Source organism: Clupea harengus, chromosome 11 (assembly GCF_900700415.2).
Source record: "Clupea harengus chromosome 11, Ch_v2.0.2, whole genome shotgun sequence".
In the NCBI taxonomy this organism is placed as follows: Eukaryota; Metazoa; Chordata; class Actinopteri; order Clupeiformes; family Clupeidae; genus Clupea; species Clupea harengus.
This window is the reverse complement of record NC_045162.1, coordinates 18,629,203-18,649,514: the sequence shown is the minus strand read 5'-3', so window position 1 is coordinate 18,649,514 and position 20,312 is coordinate 18,629,203. Positions and strand designations below refer to the sequence as shown.

The 20,312-nt window shown below is 51.1% G+C and overlaps 1 protein-coding gene across 1 annotated transcript in view; it reads left to right on the top strand.

Annotated features, from left to right (window-relative positions):
• Nucleotides 1–20,312, top strand: part of LOC105896139 (vacuolar protein sorting-associated protein 13B) — a 338,344-nt gene that overhangs the window by 228,323 nt on the left and 89,709 nt on the right. Inside the window, 2 exon segments of the mRNA XM_042709212.1 lie at nucleotides 1,720–1,863; nucleotides 19,466–20,234. Coding sequence (XP_042565146.1) covers nucleotides 1,720–1,863; nucleotides 19,466–20,234 — 913 coding nt within the window.

Genomic DNA, 20,312 nt, shown 5'->3' with positions numbered 1-20,312 from the left:
CTATAGACTGACCACTTCTATTGTTCATTTTATATTAGTTCCATATTCCTATTACTCTAGGAATGCAATGTGATTGCATTATAATTAGATCCATTGCATGTTTGGATTTGGACCACAGCATGGTCAATAAACTGTAAAGAGACCGTTCTACCCTCTTCTTTTCATAGATTTTACACTTACTTTGCAAAATGATTGTGTAGAAGGCATAGAGGGCAACAGACATTCCAGACTGATGGGACATGACCTTTGACAGTGGGGAGAGGGGACTCTTATCTCTTATCTCATCCATATGCATGATATAGGTGACTGACTTTCAATATAAACAGTGTCACTCCAAAGTTATAGAAGTTAAGTAACCAAACTACATGAAACTGATGAATGCGTTAAATACTTCTATTAAGCTGTTACTTTTTGTCTACAATGTTCAGAACTTTTCTCTATTTTTATTTTACAATAAAACTTCTGAAAATAGGCTTTTGAAAATGGTGTGCTCGCACTTTGGGATCAATGTCAAGGCATGTCAAACTACCTCAGAGGTGCCTGACAGGCCAGAGACCTCAGTGGATTACAGAAAGTCTAGTCCTTGGTAGCTCCTTCTTTCTCATGCCGTTGTGGCGGTGGCGTCATACATAGCTGTGTGATGGTGAAAGTGCAGCCGGTGTCTGCTGACCCAGAGAGGCTGCTCTCTCTCTCTCTCTCTCTCTCTCTCTCTCTCTCTCTGTCTCTCTGTCTCTCTCTCTCTCTCTTTCTGTCTCTCTCTGTCTCGCATGCTTGTACAGCTGATGGCTTTGGCAGGCCAATAGAATTACTGGAGCTTTGATGCCTCATCCGTCCACACTAACCTTCCCCCTGACAATGTGTAACAGCTAATCCGTCCAGCCTGCACACACACACACACACACACACACACACACACCATACACACTATACACACACACGCACACAAACACACACTATATACACACATACGCACACACTCACTCACTCTCATGCATACAGACACATACACTCACGTACGCACTCTCTCTCTCTCACACACACACACACACACGTATATGCAAATACTGACAGACACAAACACAGACACTGACAGACATAGACACTGACAGACAGACATACACACACACACACACACACACACACACACACGCACACTCACTCTATCTCACATGCATAGAGAAACGCACATACAGTGATTTGCGACTTCCCAAGGATGGAAGCTGTCCAAGATAGTAACACAGAGAAAATGAGGCAGCACTGACCCAGAAACCGAGCGAGAGTGTGGAGCTGATGGCAGCAGACAGGGAATGCTGCTCGTTGCTCACTGGAGCTGGAAACACAAGGCGGCCGGCCGCTACAGTGGCACTCAGCAGGCCCACCGAGCTCCGTGCTTCCAGCTGCCCCCAGAGCCCGGCTGAATCGCTGCCAGCCCAAGGGCCTCGGGAGCCGGGCGTGTGCCTCGGATGAGTTCCTGGATGCTGTGGAGGTGGAGGTGGTGGTGGTGACGGCTGGGGGGGGGGGGGGGGGGTAGTCAGTGTAGAGGCCTATAGAGGAATGAAATTAAAGCTTTTATTTTCTCCCTCTCCTTCGCTCTCACTTCCATTCCTGCCTTTATTTTATTATCTTCTTGTTTTCTGGCACTCATCACTATCATACCATTTTTCTTCTTTTTGCATAACTCCCCCATTCTCTCTCTCCCTCTCTCTGTCCTGCCTGCAGGAGATAGTGGTGTGCGGACATTCCCTGGAAGTGAACATCACCACGGGCCTGGACTTCTTCCTGAGCGTGGCCCAGGTTCAGCTCCTCCAGCAGCTGCTGCACGCCAACATGCTGGGGGCCGAGACTCCGGAGAAGAGTGCAGAGGTACGCTTAAACATCAGGGGACACACACACATTTACATGCTGGGGGCCGAAGCTCCAGAGAACAGTGCAGAAGTAGGATAAACACCAGGACACACACACACACGCACGCATGCACGCACGCACGCACGCACGCACGCACACACGCTGGGGGCCGAAGCTCCAGAGAACAGTGCACAAGTAGGATAAACACCAGGACACACACGCACACACGCACGCAGACACACACACACGCACACACGCTTGGGGCCGAAGCTCCAGAGAACAGTGCAGAGGTAGGCTAAACACCGGGACACACACCAAAAACACACACACAGACACTCACATACACGCACGCACACACACACACACACACACACACACACACACACAATTACATGCTGGGGGTGACGCTCCGGAGAAGAGTGCAGAGGTACATTAAACACCTGGACACACACCAAACACACACACAATGCATGAACTGGGAGATATGCAACAATAGCACCACACTCACTTATTCCTTGACTCCATTCCTTGTCATTACCTAACACACTTACACACACTCACACACACACACACACACTCTTACATTTGAATACACATACACACACCCCACAGACCACTGACCACCACACGTCTATTCATTTAGACCATGCATTGTCATGGGCACACCATGCCTGGCTGCAAGCCTGTGGAGGCTGACCAGAGCGGTTGGGCCGGACTGAGCTGGACTGGGGTTCCCCTGTTCTCTCCGTTCAAACCAGCTGAGGTTGTCTGACCACTGAGTCGTAGGTGCTGCTGTGTGACTCATTGCAAGTGAAACAGCAGGACGGAGGATGCCTCTCTCTCCTCCTGAGTGCACACACCCTTGAGCTCCCAAAACACAGGAAAACACACTCACTCATAAAACACAAACACACATGGACAGCACACACACACACACACACACACACACACACACCTTACACTCCCAAAAAACACACACACACACACACACACACACACACACACACACACACAGACACACAAATCCTGTCCTTGCTTCTTTTCTCTTTCTCTGTTTTTTTTTCTCCTGCGGATGAAGCAGAGTTAAATATTTACTCGCGTGTACCGGCACAGCTCTGCTAATCTCACTCCGGTTTACGGCGCTCAGCTGTGGGCCTGCAGTGCAGTCCGGGCTGTTTACAGGAAGGGGGGTCCGGCGGGCGCCACTCACCCCGGTTTCTTCACTTAATAAAGCTTTTTAATGGAACACAATATAAAAATATTTAGCCGCTTTCAGCCATGCCCCAGAGGAAGGGGAAGTCGGGGGGGGTTTGTGTGAGGGTCATCTCAATGGAAACTGTTTATGCCGACAAGCATCTCGGATGCTAACACTAACAGAGTGCACCCAAATGTGTGCAGAGGTGCAGTCATTGCTCTCTAGATGTCTTTCTCTTTCATCTCCTGTCCGTCTCTCGCTCTCTCTGTCTCGTTCCCTCTCTCTCATTTTCACACACTTCCTCTACCTGGACATGCAGTGGAGCACTCAAGTCTTCCTCCCCTATTTCTCCTCCACACTCTCTCTGACATACACCTCCATTCAAATCCATCTCAAACACAGACCTTGCACACGTCTCACTAGCTTCTCACAGGCTTCTCACAGGCTTCTCACAGGCTGATAGCACACTTCCCATAGGTTTCTCTCAAGCTTCTCACACACTATTCACAGGCTTCTCACTGGTTTCTCAGTGGTCCCTGATGAGTGATAAGTGCCCCAGCAGCTCATTGCATGAGAGGTTTGTCTCCAAACTAACATCAACAACGCCACCACACGCACACAAAAAGATGTCACATCCAATTTGTTAACCAAAGATTTTTATTGTACAGTAATAAATTAATGTGTGATTTGTTTTTCTTCTTCCCTTGCTCTCTCTTTGTGAAAGTGGGGTAGACAGTCATTCTTGCGGAGGTGTAGCGCATCTGTTTTTGGTTTAGGAAGCGCTCTCTGCGCCCTCACCCCACTCCTGTCGTGATTCATATGTTGCCTCTGTTATGGGCCTGCAGTTGAAGAGGTTGCTACCCAGGGTTCACCTGGGTTCAGCACATGATATTTAGCAGTTCTATGACCAGCCCCTCACAGCCTTGCATCTGTGCGTGTTCGTGTGTGTGCGTGTGAATGTGTGTGTGTGCGTGCTTGTGTGTGTGTGCGTGCGTGTGTGTGTGTGTGTGTGTGTGTGTGTGTGTGTGCGTCCATGTGAGTGTGTGTGCGTGCTTGTGTGTGTGTGTGTGTGTGTGTGTGTGTGTGTGTGTGTGCAGTGCAGCGCAGGGATGCAGGGTCATCCCTGCCTCCACCTCTGCTCACCGGCGTCTTGCTGCATTGCTCAGACTGCAGGGCCCTCTAGTGGCTGTGGACGGAACAGCTTATTCACAGCTCTGCTGTTTTGCCAGTGCTCCGGGTTCCTCTTCACCTCAGACTTCCATGAAGAGACTCTAAACCAGTTCATATAGTGGGAAGCTGGATGTTCTGGGTATCAGCATATCATATATCATATATATATATCAGCATATCGTTACATTCATTATGGAGTTGTAGAACTCCTCACAGTACTCTCTGCACATAGTAGTCAACAGCAGTTGTTCCCTGCAGTCTTAGTAAAGGGATGAGAGGACTAGTGAATCCAGCCATCTACCTGCACGTGTCGGCGCTCCTCTGATAGAGGGAACTTCAGTGGCCATGACTGTGTATGTAGATGTGAAGTGAGGGACCGCTCGCTGGGCACTGTGCTGCTATGTGCTGCTGGGTTCTGCTGTGCTGTGAGACAGCCTCCTCTGACAGCTGGCTTTTATTGCTCTCTCTAATGAGTTTGTTTTGAAGGGACGAGTGCTGGCACCGATGTGCTCTTTTTCTGTCTTTCTCTTTTTTATTCTCTTTATATGTCATTCTCTCTCTCTCTCTCTCTCTCTCTCTCTCTCTCTCTCTCTCTCTCTCTCTCTCACTCTCCCTTTTTCTTTTTTTTCTGTCTACCTACCTCTCCACTGCAGCTTTCTTGAGACGTGTTTGGTGGGTGTACACAAGACCTGAGTGAGTCTGTGTGTGTGTGTCAAAAATGAGTCCACAAAACTCGCCCCAGTCATACACACAACCAAAGGGCATGCTGGGACATCTGCTGGAGGACCACCAGGCCCAGCTGTCATTGTCGTTCCTTTAGGGCCGTGAGCCCTGCAGACGTGCCAGTCATTCCACTGGCACTGCCTAGCGCGGCGGGCAATGTGTGTGTGCAGTGTGTGTGTGGGCAGATCAGCTCTCCCACACCACGGGAGGTTGGTGTGTGTGTGTGTGGCGAGATCATCCCAAACAGCATCCCCACCGGGCTCTGAAGCAGCCAATCGCTGCCTGCACAACAAGGACCTGTCAAGCTGTCCAGTTTATCCAGCTGCCTGCAGACAGAGCACGCTCAGATGGACGTGTCAGTGGAACAACTGGAGCAGCTCTGCCCCAAAGTGTGCAGGGCTTGAGTCATTGAATCATCTTTTAGAGGGGCTCTTTCTCTCTGTCTCTCTCTCTGTGTCTCTCTCTCTCTCTCTCTCTATCTCTCTCTTGCTCTCTCTGGTGGTGCCAGAGTCATATCTATGTCTCACACACTAAAACAGACCTGCTGCAGGTCTGCAGTCGACATGCTGCCAAGTGTCCGGTTCTGATTCCCGTTGATGAATCCGCTCGCTCGCCGATCCTCTCCCCACCCCAAACGCTAATGATTAATCTCAGGGATTCTGGTCAGTCGGCATATAGGGCCCGGTGTAGCGGGACTGGACCATGTCTCCCCGACTTCAAAGCCCGTGTTCTGACAGCACTGTGCAGGCTCCTGCAGCTCACCTCGCGTCACTGAGAACCTGTCAGGGTCCCTCCCTGCGTCTGGTCCGATCTCCCCGGTCCCGTCCAGCTCTGCTCCCGCGTAACGCTCAACATCCACCGAAAAAAGAACACGGCCCTGGGATAATTAATGCCTTGCCGTATCATTTTACTAGGCCTTTGCAACAATAGGCATTCCATCCCCATGAGTCTTTATTGCACGTTTCATGGTTAAAGCGTACTGTTCCCAGAGTGCGGGGGGAAGCCTGGTGCTATGAATAACTCTGTATGGTGACTCCATCCTGGGTTCTGTCATCGGTGTTGTACCAGCACTCAGTCCTCACCACCCCCTCCATCTCCATCTCCATCTCCATCGTTTGCTCTCTTTCTGTCTCCTGACGCCCTGAGACTTGCACATGCTCCCCACATCCCTGTTGTAGCTTTCCCCCTGTTTGAAGTCCCCAGTCTTTTGATTTGCTGCCAGTGGGACTTCTTTGTGAACAGCTGACAACACAGAATTCTGTGTGTGTGTGTGTGTGTGTGTGTGTGTGTGTGTGTGTGTGTGTGTGTGTGTGTGTGTGTGTGTGTGTGTGTGTGTGTGTGTGTGTGTGTGTGTGAGAGAGTGTGTGTGTGAATGTGGGGACGTTTTTGATGCCTGACTTTTTTTTAGGATGCCACCCTTAATTTGGCACTGAGGTAGAGTGCTTTTACACTAATAGGTACCAGCCTGCTCTTGCCTTGCCTTGCAAAATCATCTGCCTCACGTTTGGGCCTTATGGCAGACTCAGGCCGTCCACACTGCATGCTCTGAGCCTTATGGTAGAGGCCGTCCACACTGCATGCTCTGAGCCTTATGGTAGAGGCCGTCCACACTGCATGCTCTGAGCCGTATGGTAGAGGCCGTCCACAATGCATGCTCTGGGCCGTATGGTAGAGGCCGTCCACAATGCATGCTCTGAGCCGTATGGTAGAACCATGGGCCGTGGTTCTCTAGTGGAAGGTCTGGCTGGGTGAATGTACAGGCAGCCAACACGCTGCTGCAGTGACATGCATTCCCAAACATCTCAGCAATGGCCAACCTGAGGCTGAGACAGGAGAAGAGAGAGAAATGAGAGAAAGAAATGGAGCAAGTGAGTGTGAAGAGAGAGAAAGAGAGAGCTGGGAAACACCCATATGTTCCAGTGACATCCCTAGATAAACAGTCCCATAGTTCAGAGCAGCACATTTTGTTCTTTACAGTATACCAGGGCATTAAAGAAAATGATGAATTAGTGTTTTGTAGAAGCCCCCCACCACCCACCCCTCAGCTCATCTCTCACACACACACACACACACACACTCACACACACACGTTTCAGTGGGATGGGCATTGCTCCTTGCCGGATCTGGACTGCCATCATTATGAACGCTTGAATCAGATGTGTCACGGCACAAGCAGTGGTGCAGTTACGACCTCACCCATTGCTGCAGATATCTCTCCACTCATCTCACACACACACACACACACACACACACACACACACACACACACATTGAACCTGGGCTGCCATCATGAAGGAGCTTCTGAATCTCAGATCTCTAACGGCACTAGCAGTGGTGCAGTTCATTGGCTCACCCAGCGCTGTGGAAAGCCCTCTGCCGTTCCCGGTCCCACACACACTCGCACACATACACACATTGTGCTGTTCCCAGGCCTGGCGGCCTGTCAGCAGTGGCCTTCACTCTGGCAGATCTAACATGACAGTTCGGAGATTATGGTCTTACCTCCTAGTGGTCCTCCACGCACGGCCTCCGAGCAGAGAGCGCCGCAGTCTCACGCGAGCCCCAGCACCACAAGACATCAGAGGTGAAGCAAGCGAGAACAAATTTCCCCTCTCACTACTCTGACACTGCAGTGTTTGTGTGTGTGTGTGCGTGTGTGTGCGTGTGTGTGCGTGTGTGTGTGTGTGTGTGTGTGTGTGTGTGTGTGTGTGTGTGTGTTTGTGTGTGTGTGTGTGTGTGTGTGTGTGTGTGTGTGTGTGTGTGTGTGTGTGTGTGTGTGTGTGTGTGTGTGTGTGTGTGTGTGTGTGTGTGTGTGTGTGTGTGTGTGTGAGAGAGTCTGTGTGTGAGTGTGATCTATCACTGTCTCCCTTCGATATTATTTGCAACAACATTGGCTTGCAGTTGATTTTAAACCCCCCTCTTTTGGCGTATCTGTGGTTTATCATCAGCTTCATGTCTGGGCCAGGGATTTAATGTGTGTTTGTGTGTAAGTTGGTGTGACATGAACATTGGCCAAGTCTTCTCCCCACACAGAGCCACCTCTCTCCCATTTGCCACGAAGATCAATATGCCCCTCTCCAGAAAAACACTTTCCATATAACTTGCGGCCAGGCCCTGGACTCATGTCTGTTGTCACGATTCGCGCCAATCCGCTGCCGAAAGCAAACCATATTAATTCCATCCCCGGCGCATTCCCCGAATTCTAACCGCGTGTGCCGTGTTTGTGTAGATTGAGAGCTCAAGCTATTTAAACCCTGTCAACCTGTAATGGATTCTGGGGTCAGCTGCCTATCCCAGCCCCTGCCCTCGGGGGTCAGGGGGCTGGGTCAGTGAGGTGAGCGTCGAGAGAGTGAATTCTTTCCAGTCACCTCATGACTACACGACTATAAGATTAGTGATAAAGAAGCTTGAGTTTGCTCTGCAGCTCAATCTTAACGCCGTATTTAAAATCAGCTTGACATCTGGCTGAGACTGCGGTGTGTTAGATAACCAGGCCTCGGAGGCACCTGGAGGAGTTGGCAGGGGTTGTCGATGTTGCAGATAGAAATGAGGAGGTCAGGGCAGGCGCTGAGGTGCCTGTTAACCATCCGAGAGGCCTATCGCTTACAGGCCCCCGATAGCTGCTGTGCTAGTCCTGTGTATTTTCCCCAACCCCCTTGCACTGTACAGTGCAATAATAAATATGCCCTCGCCATCTCTCCACTTGGTCTCGCTCAATTCTTCAACACTCGTATGGTAAGTAAGTGAATTGCTTCAGTTTGTCTTTGTAATATCTTCACATTTTCTTTGGTTGTGTCAGAGTTGCCCTGCCCCCTTTTCTGTTATGAAACCGTATCTTTTGAGACATTCTTTTTTTTGTCTTTTTCTTGCCCACCCCCCACCCCCCTCCACCTCTCCTGAAAAGGTGCTCAGTGACCCCCTCATACGAAAATCAACTGTTAATTGACAGGCAGTCAAAACAGTTCACCTTACCTCCGACCCTCAGCGCCAGATCGCTCGGCCCCGGACCCCTCTCAGGGCACTGGCGTGGCGCATTCTCCAATTCACCCCGGTAATCCGATCTATTTGAGATCAGTAGCAGCTGAATCGCCTGCTCGTATCGGTTTGTCAAAATTGGCGTGAAACTCCAGATAAAATCGGCAAGCCTGAAATCGCGTTAAAGGGGAAACAAACGTAGCCTTTGAGGAGAGGCGCACGGACCCCGCCGTGACCCCGCAGCTCTGGTTTCGGCGCTCAGGTGAGGAGGGGGGTGTGGTATGGTGTTGCCCCCTCCCGCCCCCTTCCTTTCTCTCCTCTAGGCAGGGGGGGAAATGGGGTCACCCACTCGGGGGAGCAGTAAAACACAAAAACTCAGTCAGCGGCATGTTTGGTTTGATTGCCCGAGCCCCTGCTCATGCAGCGAAAGGCAAGGAGGAGAAAAAAAACACCCTCCACCTGTGTAAGCAGGCTCGCACTTTTACAATAACAGGTGAATAAATGTAGCCGGGTGTGTGTTTCCCTGCCTTGTGAGGCTTGAGTTACTCTCCCGCCAGCCTCTCTCGCTAGCAAGCCGTCTGCCCACTTAAAAATGATGACTGAGATGTGACTTCCTCTTCCCCTCTGGCTGTTACGGTATCACCATGGCTGACCCCGTGGCCAGGTTCCTGTTCTTCACTTGTTTGCAGCGGGAGTGCAGAACAAGGTTACTCTTCCCCCTCTCAGGAAATTGACCTACAGTACCAATCAAGGTGAGATGTGTGTTTATCTGTCCGCGTGAAGGCCTGAATCAACTCCAGAGATTCTAATGGGGTCATGTAAACCAGAGGCCCATTGGTATGTTATTGTTGACACCAAAGAGGACTATTATGCGGAGTTGTTTCAGGGCTATCCATCTTATCTTGCCTGTCAGTGTTAGCTGATTGCTGATCCTCATTTCGGGAACTGTAATTTTAGCACCTCTCAGGCCAGTACTTCATCACTTGAAACCCCCTCTCATCCATCAGTGCTGGGCCCGCTTCCAAGCTTAAATTAAAGGAAGATTGTTTCTCGTCCTTCTCTACTTCTAATTCTGTTCCTCTAAACAACGCATTTGCCAACAGAGCGCTTTGCTCTCATCTCTACCGTCTCTCCCTCACGGGGGTCCCAGCGGCCGAATCATAACAGTTTCTCGGCGCAAGTCCGCAGGGCACTCCCGAGACCCGTCCGTGCTCCGGTTCTAACCCTCGGTTCAACCTTGTCCCCCACCCCCCGACGCCATCTCGCGTTGCTGTTTCTCGACTCTTGTAACTAAAGCAGACCTGCGGAACTGCAGAGCGTGTGCGGGGAACAGGCATTCCATGACCTAATGGGGAGAACGCGTTCCCGTTTGAAGTCACAGACGTCTGCCGTTTTGGTGGGATTCACCAAAAAACAAACTCACAGCATTGTGAAGCCTCCCTTATGTTGTTTGTTGAAAAACACTGCCGCACCCCCCCCCCCACCCCCAATTTCATGACGTTAAGCTAATAAGTCATTTGGAATTCGTAACCCAATCCTGGAGGTTAGTCTCTCCCTGCCTGCATTCTGATGCAGTGCGGGTTTGGCTCTTTGAAGCCCAGTGTCTCGCTTGTCTGTTGTTTTTCAGCCCTTGTTGTTTCGCCATGCGCGGGGATGGCTAATGGCAGGACCTTCTCGCTGACATCCTCCCCTCCCGTGTCTTCCAAACCCTTGAGTGTCAACATCTCTGCCAGAGCCCACCTCTCCGAGGGACCTCCGGCATGTGTAAACACAGCGCACTGAATATTAGATTAGAAAATTACCCAGACACAAATTTGAAACCTAAATATGAATGGGCTTTGCTAATAAGAGCCAGTTGTTTTCTCTCTCTCTCTCTCTCTCTCTCTCTCTCTCTTTCCCGCTCACCCTTTGTCTCTTTCTCTGCTGCTGCTCTCGCTGCTCTGTGTTTCTCGCTGGAAAAGGAGACTGTCCTTACCGGCCGAGCCTGTGTCTGTGCAATTAAATCCCCCCCCCCTTCCTCTCTCGCACCTCTGGATCCATCAGGGTCTCGGCGGCATGGATTAGAGCTTCATTGTCTCCCAAAAATGTGTGCGATGGCAGCAGACTAGGGTTTCATTTGGACGGGGGCATGGAATTGTGTAGAAAGGGCCAATGGCGCTGCCAGAAAAAAATTCTCCCAACGCCCGCCATCTGGATCTGTTCTTGCGATACTGTGTCTGAAGCTTTTCATATTTGACTTTATTACTTCTGTTTCTTTATAATGTGATATCTATGCCGTATAGAGTCTGTGATCGGCCAGATTGCATGTAAAAATTCAGTCACTGCCCCTCTGCAGTGAAGATGGTCATTTCTGCGCCAAGTGTTTATGAGGACCCACAAAACCGTGGAAATGGTTTGAATTATCTCTATATCATATTGAAATACCTCAAGCAGACCAAACTCATTTTCGGTCCCTATTTTTTGTGTGGGTTTTCTTTTTTTTACAAAGGCTCGCAATGTTTTGGCTAATTTTTGCTCCAAGACGACATTTTAACACAGGCTTGTAATGCATGCTACAACTCCTGCGAGTCAGCTCACAAAGGCATGGGGATAGTAAACTGGCTTTGTTCAGAGGTTTGCCATGCACAACACACATCAGGCATGCTGTGTAATTCGAATCAACTGATGCAGGGAACGTAAAAGCGCGTACGGGTACACGAGATTTGTTTTGTGGCTTGTAGTTTGGTCTGTGTAGACTAACTTTATGATCCTTCCTGAGTCACCACAATTAGAACCACAGGGGCCATTCAAGATCGGGGAACAGGGCGGATAGAGGAAAGGATTGAGGTATGGCGGATGTCTACAGACTTCCAGAGAGGATCATGGGAGATCCAGCCTCCCCCCGCTCTGCAGTGCTGTTCAGCCAGGCATGGGGCCTGGGGTTTCTCTTCTGACATTGAGCAGACCCATCTTTCCTGCTTTTCTCAATTTTGTTTTAATTTTACTGCTTGTTCTGTGTGGCAAAATGTTTGTAATCAACCCAAGGCCGCCTGCAGGGCCAAGCTCTCGTGCGGTGGGTAGGGAGAGAGCAGGTCCGTGCTGCCTCCCTCAGCCTGCTTCTCGTCTCTTCTCTTCTCTTCTCTTCTCTTCTCTTCTCTTCTCTCCTTTCCTCTCCTCTCTTCTTCTACTTTTCAGCCTTTTCTTCTCCTCTTGTCTCCTTTCCTCTTCTTCTCTTCTCTGCTCCTCTCTTGTCTCTTTTCTACTCCTCTCCCAGCCTCTTTTTCTCTCTTCTCCTTTCCTCTTCTCTCTTCCTCTCCTCCTCTCCTCTCTCCTCCTCCTTGTCCTTTCCTCTCCTCTTCTCACCCCTCTCTCCTCTCCTCCCTCCTCCTCCTCCTCCTCCTCCTCCTCTCCTCTGTGTAACAGTGCTGCTGCTGCCTGGTCTGTGCTGGTGTGCTGGTGTTCCCACAGAGAGGCCTGCTCTGACTCAGTGCTCTGCTCCCTGCCATCCCATCACTTTTACGGCTGCAGGTTTTATCATCCTGCCTTTGTTTCTGCACCACGGCTCCTGCCAAACCGCACAACACATGAACAAACAAGGGGGCCCTTTTTTTTGGTTGTTGTGCTCCCTCGCTCAGTCTTTCTTCTCTTTCCATTTTTCTTCTCTGTTCCCTTCCTCTCACTCTTTTCTCTCTCCTTGCTCTCTCTCTACTATTTCCCTCTCTCACTCCTCTTCTTCTTCCTTTCTTCTCATTCCTTCACTCACACTCTTACTCTCTCTCTTTCTGTCTCTCTCGCTTTTTCATTCCTTCATGCAGTCTCTCCCTGACAGGAAGACGGATCCTGAGCGGTTTGAATCCTGAGCGTCTGACGTGTTCTAAGAATGGAAGACAAAATTGAGAGAAAGAGAGAGAGAGAAGGAAGGAAGGAAAGAGAGAGAAGGAAAGAAAGAGAGAGAGAGAGCCTGACCGAAGGCCTGGGGAATGTGGACATGCTCAAATTATTACTGTCATCGGATGTTTTGTATTCCCTGTCCAACTGTGGCATCAGCGAACAAAAGCAAAGCCTTGACACGTCAGGAAAATATTAGGGTTTGGTTATTATTCCCATTCCTGCACAGCGCGCCGGAACTCCACACACAAACAGCAGGAGACAGACCGGGGCTGTCCTCTCAAGGCCTCTGTCTTTCCCTCTCTCTTCCTCTCTACTTCCATCACTCTTTCTCTCTTTTGCTCTCTCCCCCCTTCCTCTCACCCTCTATCTCTCTCTCTCTCTCTCTCTCTCACTATCTCTCACTCTCTTGTGCCCTGGTTCTGAGTCTTGCTCTCCCTTTATTTATCTCTCTCCCTCTCTCTCCATCTCCCTCTCTCTCCCTTGGTCTCACACACATCTGGGGGTGCGGCCGGAGGGCCGGGGTTCTGAGTGTGTCTGCTCTCGGGTCCGTGTCTCTGTACTGTGTCCCGTAGCTGGCGCCGGCCCGTGCGGTTCTGCTGACAGTCGCTGTGAACCACGCTGCACCCCGGTGCTGGCCCGGTTCACGACCCGCCTCTCCCAGGCTTTGTTGTGGTTCAGCAGAAGTACAGAGCAGGTTGCCTTTGTTACCAGAGCAGAGTTCAGTCCGCTAATATGCACCCCCACCCACCCCCCCACCCAAAACCCCTTCACCCCTCTTGGGGCCGGGGGCCACTCAAAGGCTCTCAAAAGCAGAAATGACTTCATATCATAAATTCCAACTCCACCCCCCTCGCCTCCTCCGCCGACTTCCAGAACATTTGAAAATGAATTGTGGTCTTTAATGGCGTTCGCCTATTTTTTTTTCATGCCTTTATTATCGTTTTGAGTTTTTTCTTCAAAGAGGGGTTGAGTTGATTTGAGGCCTGCTGTGTTTGCAGAGCTGAGATGTGGACCATGCCCTTGCCATCGCATCCCCATCCACATGTTGTTATTATTGGGGAGAGAGAGAGAGACAGAGAGAGGGAGAGCAAGCAAACGAAGGACTGGCAGTGCCCCATATGCCGGCGTACTCTGTGCCCACTGCTGGGTTCATGCAGGGCAAGATAGGGCAGTGTTGGCGGAGGCAGCTGCCAGGGCCGTGTTTCGCCAGGCGGTTTCCCGTAGCAGCTTGCTCTGTTCACTCAGCAGGGGCTCTTCCCACATCTGAGGTCATCACTGACACACTCACAGTCTCACTGCAGCTTTGTCTCGGCCTCACACACTCTCTCAGTGCCTTCCTCTCGTGGTCTGTTTTTTCTCTTCTGCTGCTTTTCTTGTTATATCTCCATTCTCTGATTCCGTCATTCCTCTTTATTGCTCTCTCCTTATCGCTCCCTCTCTCTTGCCCTCTACCCTCTGTGTCTATCTCTTCTCATTGTCCAAAGAGGTCAATTATATGATCTCTCTCACTCAGCACAGAACCTTTACATTCCTGTCAGCTCATCTCTCTCTCTCTCTTTCTCTCCTACTCTCTCTCCCTCTCTCCATCCCTCCCTCTTTCACTCTCTGTGGTGTTGTCTTTAGAGTGAGGCTAAATTAAATGACCCCTCTGCTCCAGTGTCCCACTGGCTGATGATGTAACTTCAATAACTTCCTCTCCTGTGGCTACGTCTTCCTCCGCTAACAATGTCACTGGCCCTCCCCCCCCCCACACACACACACACACACACACACACACACACACACACACACACGGTGTCCCCTCATACTGTGGCCCAGCAGTCACCTCTCCAACGACGACAGCACAAAATGATACCCCACTGACGTCACCCTCGCCACCGACAAAGCCTGTCAGTTTGTCAAGACATCACGCACACACTTCACACACACACACACACACACACACACAAGAGAGAGAGGAACACACTGTTGCTCCATACATATGGAACACAGAGACATGGCTCTCCCCCTCCCTCCCTCTCTCTCTCCCTCCATCTCTGAAGGCAACAGTAAGCCCTGGCGCTGGTGTCATTTGTATTTGTTTAGTGTTGCCCAGTGACTGCACATGCTGACCCGGCGCGGCGCAGCTGTGGAGACGACAATGCGATGTTCCCCCAGCGCGCTCCGAGGCCTTCAAACGGCAGCCAGCGAGCGCTCAGAGGGCGGCGCGTGATGCACAGCAAGCGCGGTCGCCTCAAATGGAGCGTGGCACTGTAAAAACAGCAGGCGTGTCAGACCGCCCAGAGCTGCCCGCTAGATATGGGTGGCATGCGTGGCCGTGAGCTAAGAGCAGCATCAACTGGACGCCAGCCACAGTGTGAGGGAGCCTCAGGAAACACACACACACACACACACACACACACACACACACACATACTCACACACACACACTCACACACATAGACGCACACACACTCGCACAGAATCTCACACACACGCACACTCACACACACTCACATGCACGCACACACACATACTCACACACACATACTCACACACACACACACACACACACACACACACTCACACACACACACACACACACACACACTCACTCACACACACACACACACACACACACACACACACACACACACACACACACACACACACACACACACACACACACACACACACACACACACACACACACACACACACACACACACACACACACACACACACTGTCACTCTCTATATTACTCTTGCTATTTTCTCTTTACTCGTCTCTCTCTCTCTCCCTTTGTCTGTGTTCTTATTGAACTGTTTATTCTCCCTACTTTGATCTGTTTTATTCTCTTTGTGCTCAACTCTTTCTTCATGTTTCTCTCTCCACTATGCTTTGTTATTCTCTCAGTTTTTCACACACACACACACACACACACACACACACACACACACACACACACACACACACACACACACACACAGAACTGGGTTAAATGTCAGGCAGATGTGCCCAGATGTTCCTGACGCTGTGAATGTGGGTGGCACTTTCACACATTCCTCTGTGTGGATTTTCCAGCGGGTCCCTCGTTGCCTTGCTGTATGCTGCGTGCTGTGCTGCTCTGGTGTGTGCTGCTCTGGTGTGTGCTGCGCTACGCGTCGCTGCAGGGATGAGCTCATGATTGGCCGCGGGGGTCTTTGGGCGATTGGGAGCGGAGGAGAGAGCTGGAGGGGACGCTTCAGTGGCAGTGGGGGGATCTGCAGGGTCCAGAGTAATGGCTGGAAAATGGGATTTGGGCTGGGAGGTGGGGGGGTTAAAGGCGAGGCTGACGTGTTGGCGTTGGGGATTTATTGCCTCCTGTCAGTGGATAAATTGGCAGAGGCTGTACAGCACACTGCTCTACCTGAGCACCTTACTACTGAGGACAAGAGAGAATGAGAGAGAGAGAGAGAGCTTGAGGGCGTGCAGCCAAAAATTGTGTGTGTGTGTGAGAGAGAGAGCAAGGAAGTGCTACACTAAGACAGCGTACAATTTAATGTGTTTGTGTGAGCGTGTGTGAATGTGCATATTTGTGAGAGGAATGTGTGTGCGTGCATCTGTGAGCACACAAGCTTTGACATGAGTGGCTGTGAGAGACAGCCCTTAACATTTGGCTGTGTATTTGTGTTGGCCACTTCATCCCTGTGTTTGTGTGTGTGTGTGTGTGTACGCGTGTGTGCGTGCGTCCATTTGTGTGTGTGAGTGTGTGTGCGTGCATTTGTGTCGGCAGAAGGTGAAGTGTGTGTCTCTATTCAGCATGTCCTCACGCAAGTGCATGTGGTTGTCATGCCCACTGCGCATTATAATTCAAGAGGGGATTATATTGTGACTTTATTTGAACCAAGCAGCCCGTTATTCATGCCTGGTTCTGTTTGATCAGGCCTTTTATGCCCAGTTCCACGATGCTGGGCTTGAAATATTGCGCATCGAGCGTAATATGCCTTTAAAATTGCGCTAATTCGTTTCCAGCAGCTTTCATCCCCAAAAGTGGCTCTCTCCGTCTTTCTCTCTTTCTCATGTCAAAGCATCCCCTGCTTAAGTGGCAATCCATCAGTATGATGGAGGACTTCTTTGTCTTATATAAATTGCCCAGAGAGTGAGAGGGAAGGGAGAGAATGAGCGGAGAACTCTTCTGTAATTGCATCTGCATCCGTAGCGCTTAAGCTCCAGAGGAAGGGGGGGTGGAAGGTTTAGGGTTTCGGGGGTGGGAGGGGGGTTCGCTGGCAGTTTCTCCCCCAGCACAGGGTTCATCTCCCCAGCAGCTGTCCCCTTTTTCCACAGATTTCGGAGTGGAGGTGGATGGATGTTTGCCTCCACCAGATACCTTTTTCGGAATGCCCCTCGCCCCCACCCACCCACACTCCCCGCCCCAAACACACACACACACACACACACACTCACACCAAGTCCATGTTGGGGCCTAACGCGAGACACATGGAGACACATGCAGGAGTGCTCTGTGCAGACCCGCTTCCTCCCAGGCCGCTCGGAAAATCTTAGCTTGCTAAGTCTTCGTCTGTGAAAAAAAAAAACAGGGTCCCCAGAATAAAAGCCGCACATCCCTTCTCCATTATGTTGGAAAGGAGAGGGCTTCTGGCACAACCCCTGCATGAGCGCCTGCGTTTGCTGTTCTTTCTTTCTTTCTTTTTCTCCTCCTTTTTCTCTCTTTTTCTTTTTCTCTCTCCTTCTCTTTCTCTCTCTTCCCTTTTTTCCATCCTCCTCGCCTCTTCGACAGGCCTCTTGTTTTTAGCCTTTGATGACACTGTTTAGAGTAGGAAATATCTAATAAGTTAAGCATTCTGTTTTATCCATTGCCAGTGTGCCGAGTCGATGCCCGGAGGTCTGAAACAGTATCTGCGCCACTGCAGAGACACACACACTCATACCGCACACACACACACACACTCAAACACACACACACTCATACACACACACTTAGCACATACATACCCACACACACTCACTCGGCATGTATAATCTCACCCACACACTCAACACAGACACACACACACAAACTCTCAAAAACTCACACACCCACACTCTCTCACACACCGCCATACATACACTGACACTCACCCACCTCTGTCTATACGAGCATGAAAGGCTAGACACAGGCACAGACACAGGCAGAGGCAGAGGGGAGTGGGTGCAGTGAGCATACAGTAGACCCATGCTCAGCAGAGGAGCTAATGGACACCATGTGCTGGAGGGATGAGTAGAGCCTGGGCGCATCCCAGGCAGGGCACAGGAAGAGTCTGTGTCTCATCACTGGGCTGTTCTACATCTCAGTCTCATGCCAGCCAGTAGCTCATTCACACAGAGCCACTTTGGGTTGTGCACACTTTTGTAGCTTGTAGGCCTAATACCACGATTTACACCTGCAGCCTCCAACCCTCCGGAGGAGTACTGCTAGTGCTTCTGTGGGGTATGCATTTCAAGGGTGGACAGCAGGGAACAATCCGGTAGTCAGAAGGCTACATGAATGGCGCCCTTAAAAGGATGTCTTGTTGTCCACCTGTCGACCATGTTACAGATGAAGACTGCTTAATGTGCACTTTTGAGGAAGCAGGTCTGCAGTGGGCTTAGCTCTCTAGGAGGGGCGCACTGGGCAATCCCTAAATCAAAGATGCGCTTGACAGTACAGTGCAGGATAGACACCAACCCCTCCCACACACACACACACACACACACACCTGTTAACACTCTGAGTTGGCATGTCATGTTGTAATGAGGAAACGTTCGACACTAAAAACACTTGGCGTAACGAGCGTGGAATCACTCAGCAGATGTCATCACAAAGCCGGCGCCCGTGTTAACAAAGGCATTACGTGGCTTTAGCGCAGCGGAAAACGCTTGTTTGATTTTAATTTTTTTGCTTCATGGCACAGCCCAAGGTTACGTAGGCCTTTAAACCCCAGCACTCTCGTAGGTTTAATGTGTGAACTCTTACACCCATTACGTTTGAGTCGTAGCACGGCGGGGCCGGTTATCTGCGCCTTGCTGCAGATGTGACGCACCTTATGTTGCTCTGAGGGGACAAATACAGTTGCCTTTGTTCCTGTCTGGGCCGCGGAAACTCATGTAAGAGGGGTCTCTTCATTTATGTGGAATTTCAAACGTGTCGCCATAGAGACCTCAGGGTTATATTGCCGAAAGCGTGCGCTCGGTTCTGCAAGAGTATGTTTGGCGTAAACATCATTCGAAACAGAGTGTGCAATCATGGCCCCTAGCACCAAGCTCAACTTTATTGTCTCTTTGAGGAGGGTGATTGGATTTGCAGCCAACTGAAACTGAAACAACATCAAATTAACAGTTACAACCAAGGGGTGTAATGGAGGGGAAACGCACATAAACGCTGTTGATCACAAACCAGCGTTTACTCACCTTTTTATGAGCGTGTACTCATTTGTCATCATGTAATTTAAAGATCAGTCATTCACTGCAATTGGCCCACAACCTTTAGTTTCTAGCAATTGCTGCATGTGGCATTTTACATAAACCATATATACTATGTACCATATTTAATACCACTGTGAAGCTCTATACATGACTAGGCAAGTATTTCAAGAGTGTGTGTGTGTGTGTGTGTGTGTGTGTGTGTGTGTGTGTGTGTGTGTGTGTGTGTGTGTGTGTGTGTGTGTGTGTGTGTGTGTCTTTTACAGGCACGCGGTCAGGAGCAGCACAGCACCCTCTCCTTTGCCCCCGGCCTGGCTGAGAGTGTGTCTCGCCCCAGCGCTGGCGGCGGCGGTGGCGGAGGTGGAGGTGGCGCCCAGGACAGCGGCTTTGGCAGTGACAGCGCCCGCCTGCGCATTGTGCAGATCGAGCAGCAGAGCGGCGCCAGCCACCACCGTCTGGCCCGGCCCTCGCGCCAGCCCACCATCACCAAGAACCTCAGCTTCATCCCCTTCGACATCTTCCTCACCGCCGGCCGCGTCGCGCTCATGACCTACGCCTCGACCCGCGTGCCCAAACCGCCTCCCGCCGCCAACGCCCCCACCTCCGCTGGTGACCGCCCCAGCAAGAGTGCCCTGAACATGCCCGAGGGAGATCACCCCTCTGACCCCTCCTCCACCCCCCCACCCCCTGCCGTTGCTGCCACAGTGACCTCTGACCTCTCTGTGCTGACCGCAGAGGACATCCTGAACAGTAACACCCCTCCAGTGGTGGTTGGGGGGCGCTCAGGTGGGGGGCTGCTGTCTCTGGAGAGCATCCAGGTGCCCAGCCGTTCCTCGGCGCGGCAGGCCCTGGGGGTGACGGTGGTGAGGCAGCCCGGGCGGAGGGGCGCGGGGGACGCCCTGCTGGAGCCGCTGCTCTACCTGCAGGTGTTCCAGCCCTCCGCCCTGCTCTCCTGCCACCACCGCAAGCAGAGGCTGGAGCTCTCCGTGTTTGACGTGGCCCTCAAGGGCGTGGCCCCCAGCTACAAGTGCATCGGTGAGTAAGGAGGGGAGGGACTGTCAAAGAGATGAAGCTCTATCCAGAGGCATCAAAAGTGTGTGATGTTCTCAGTGT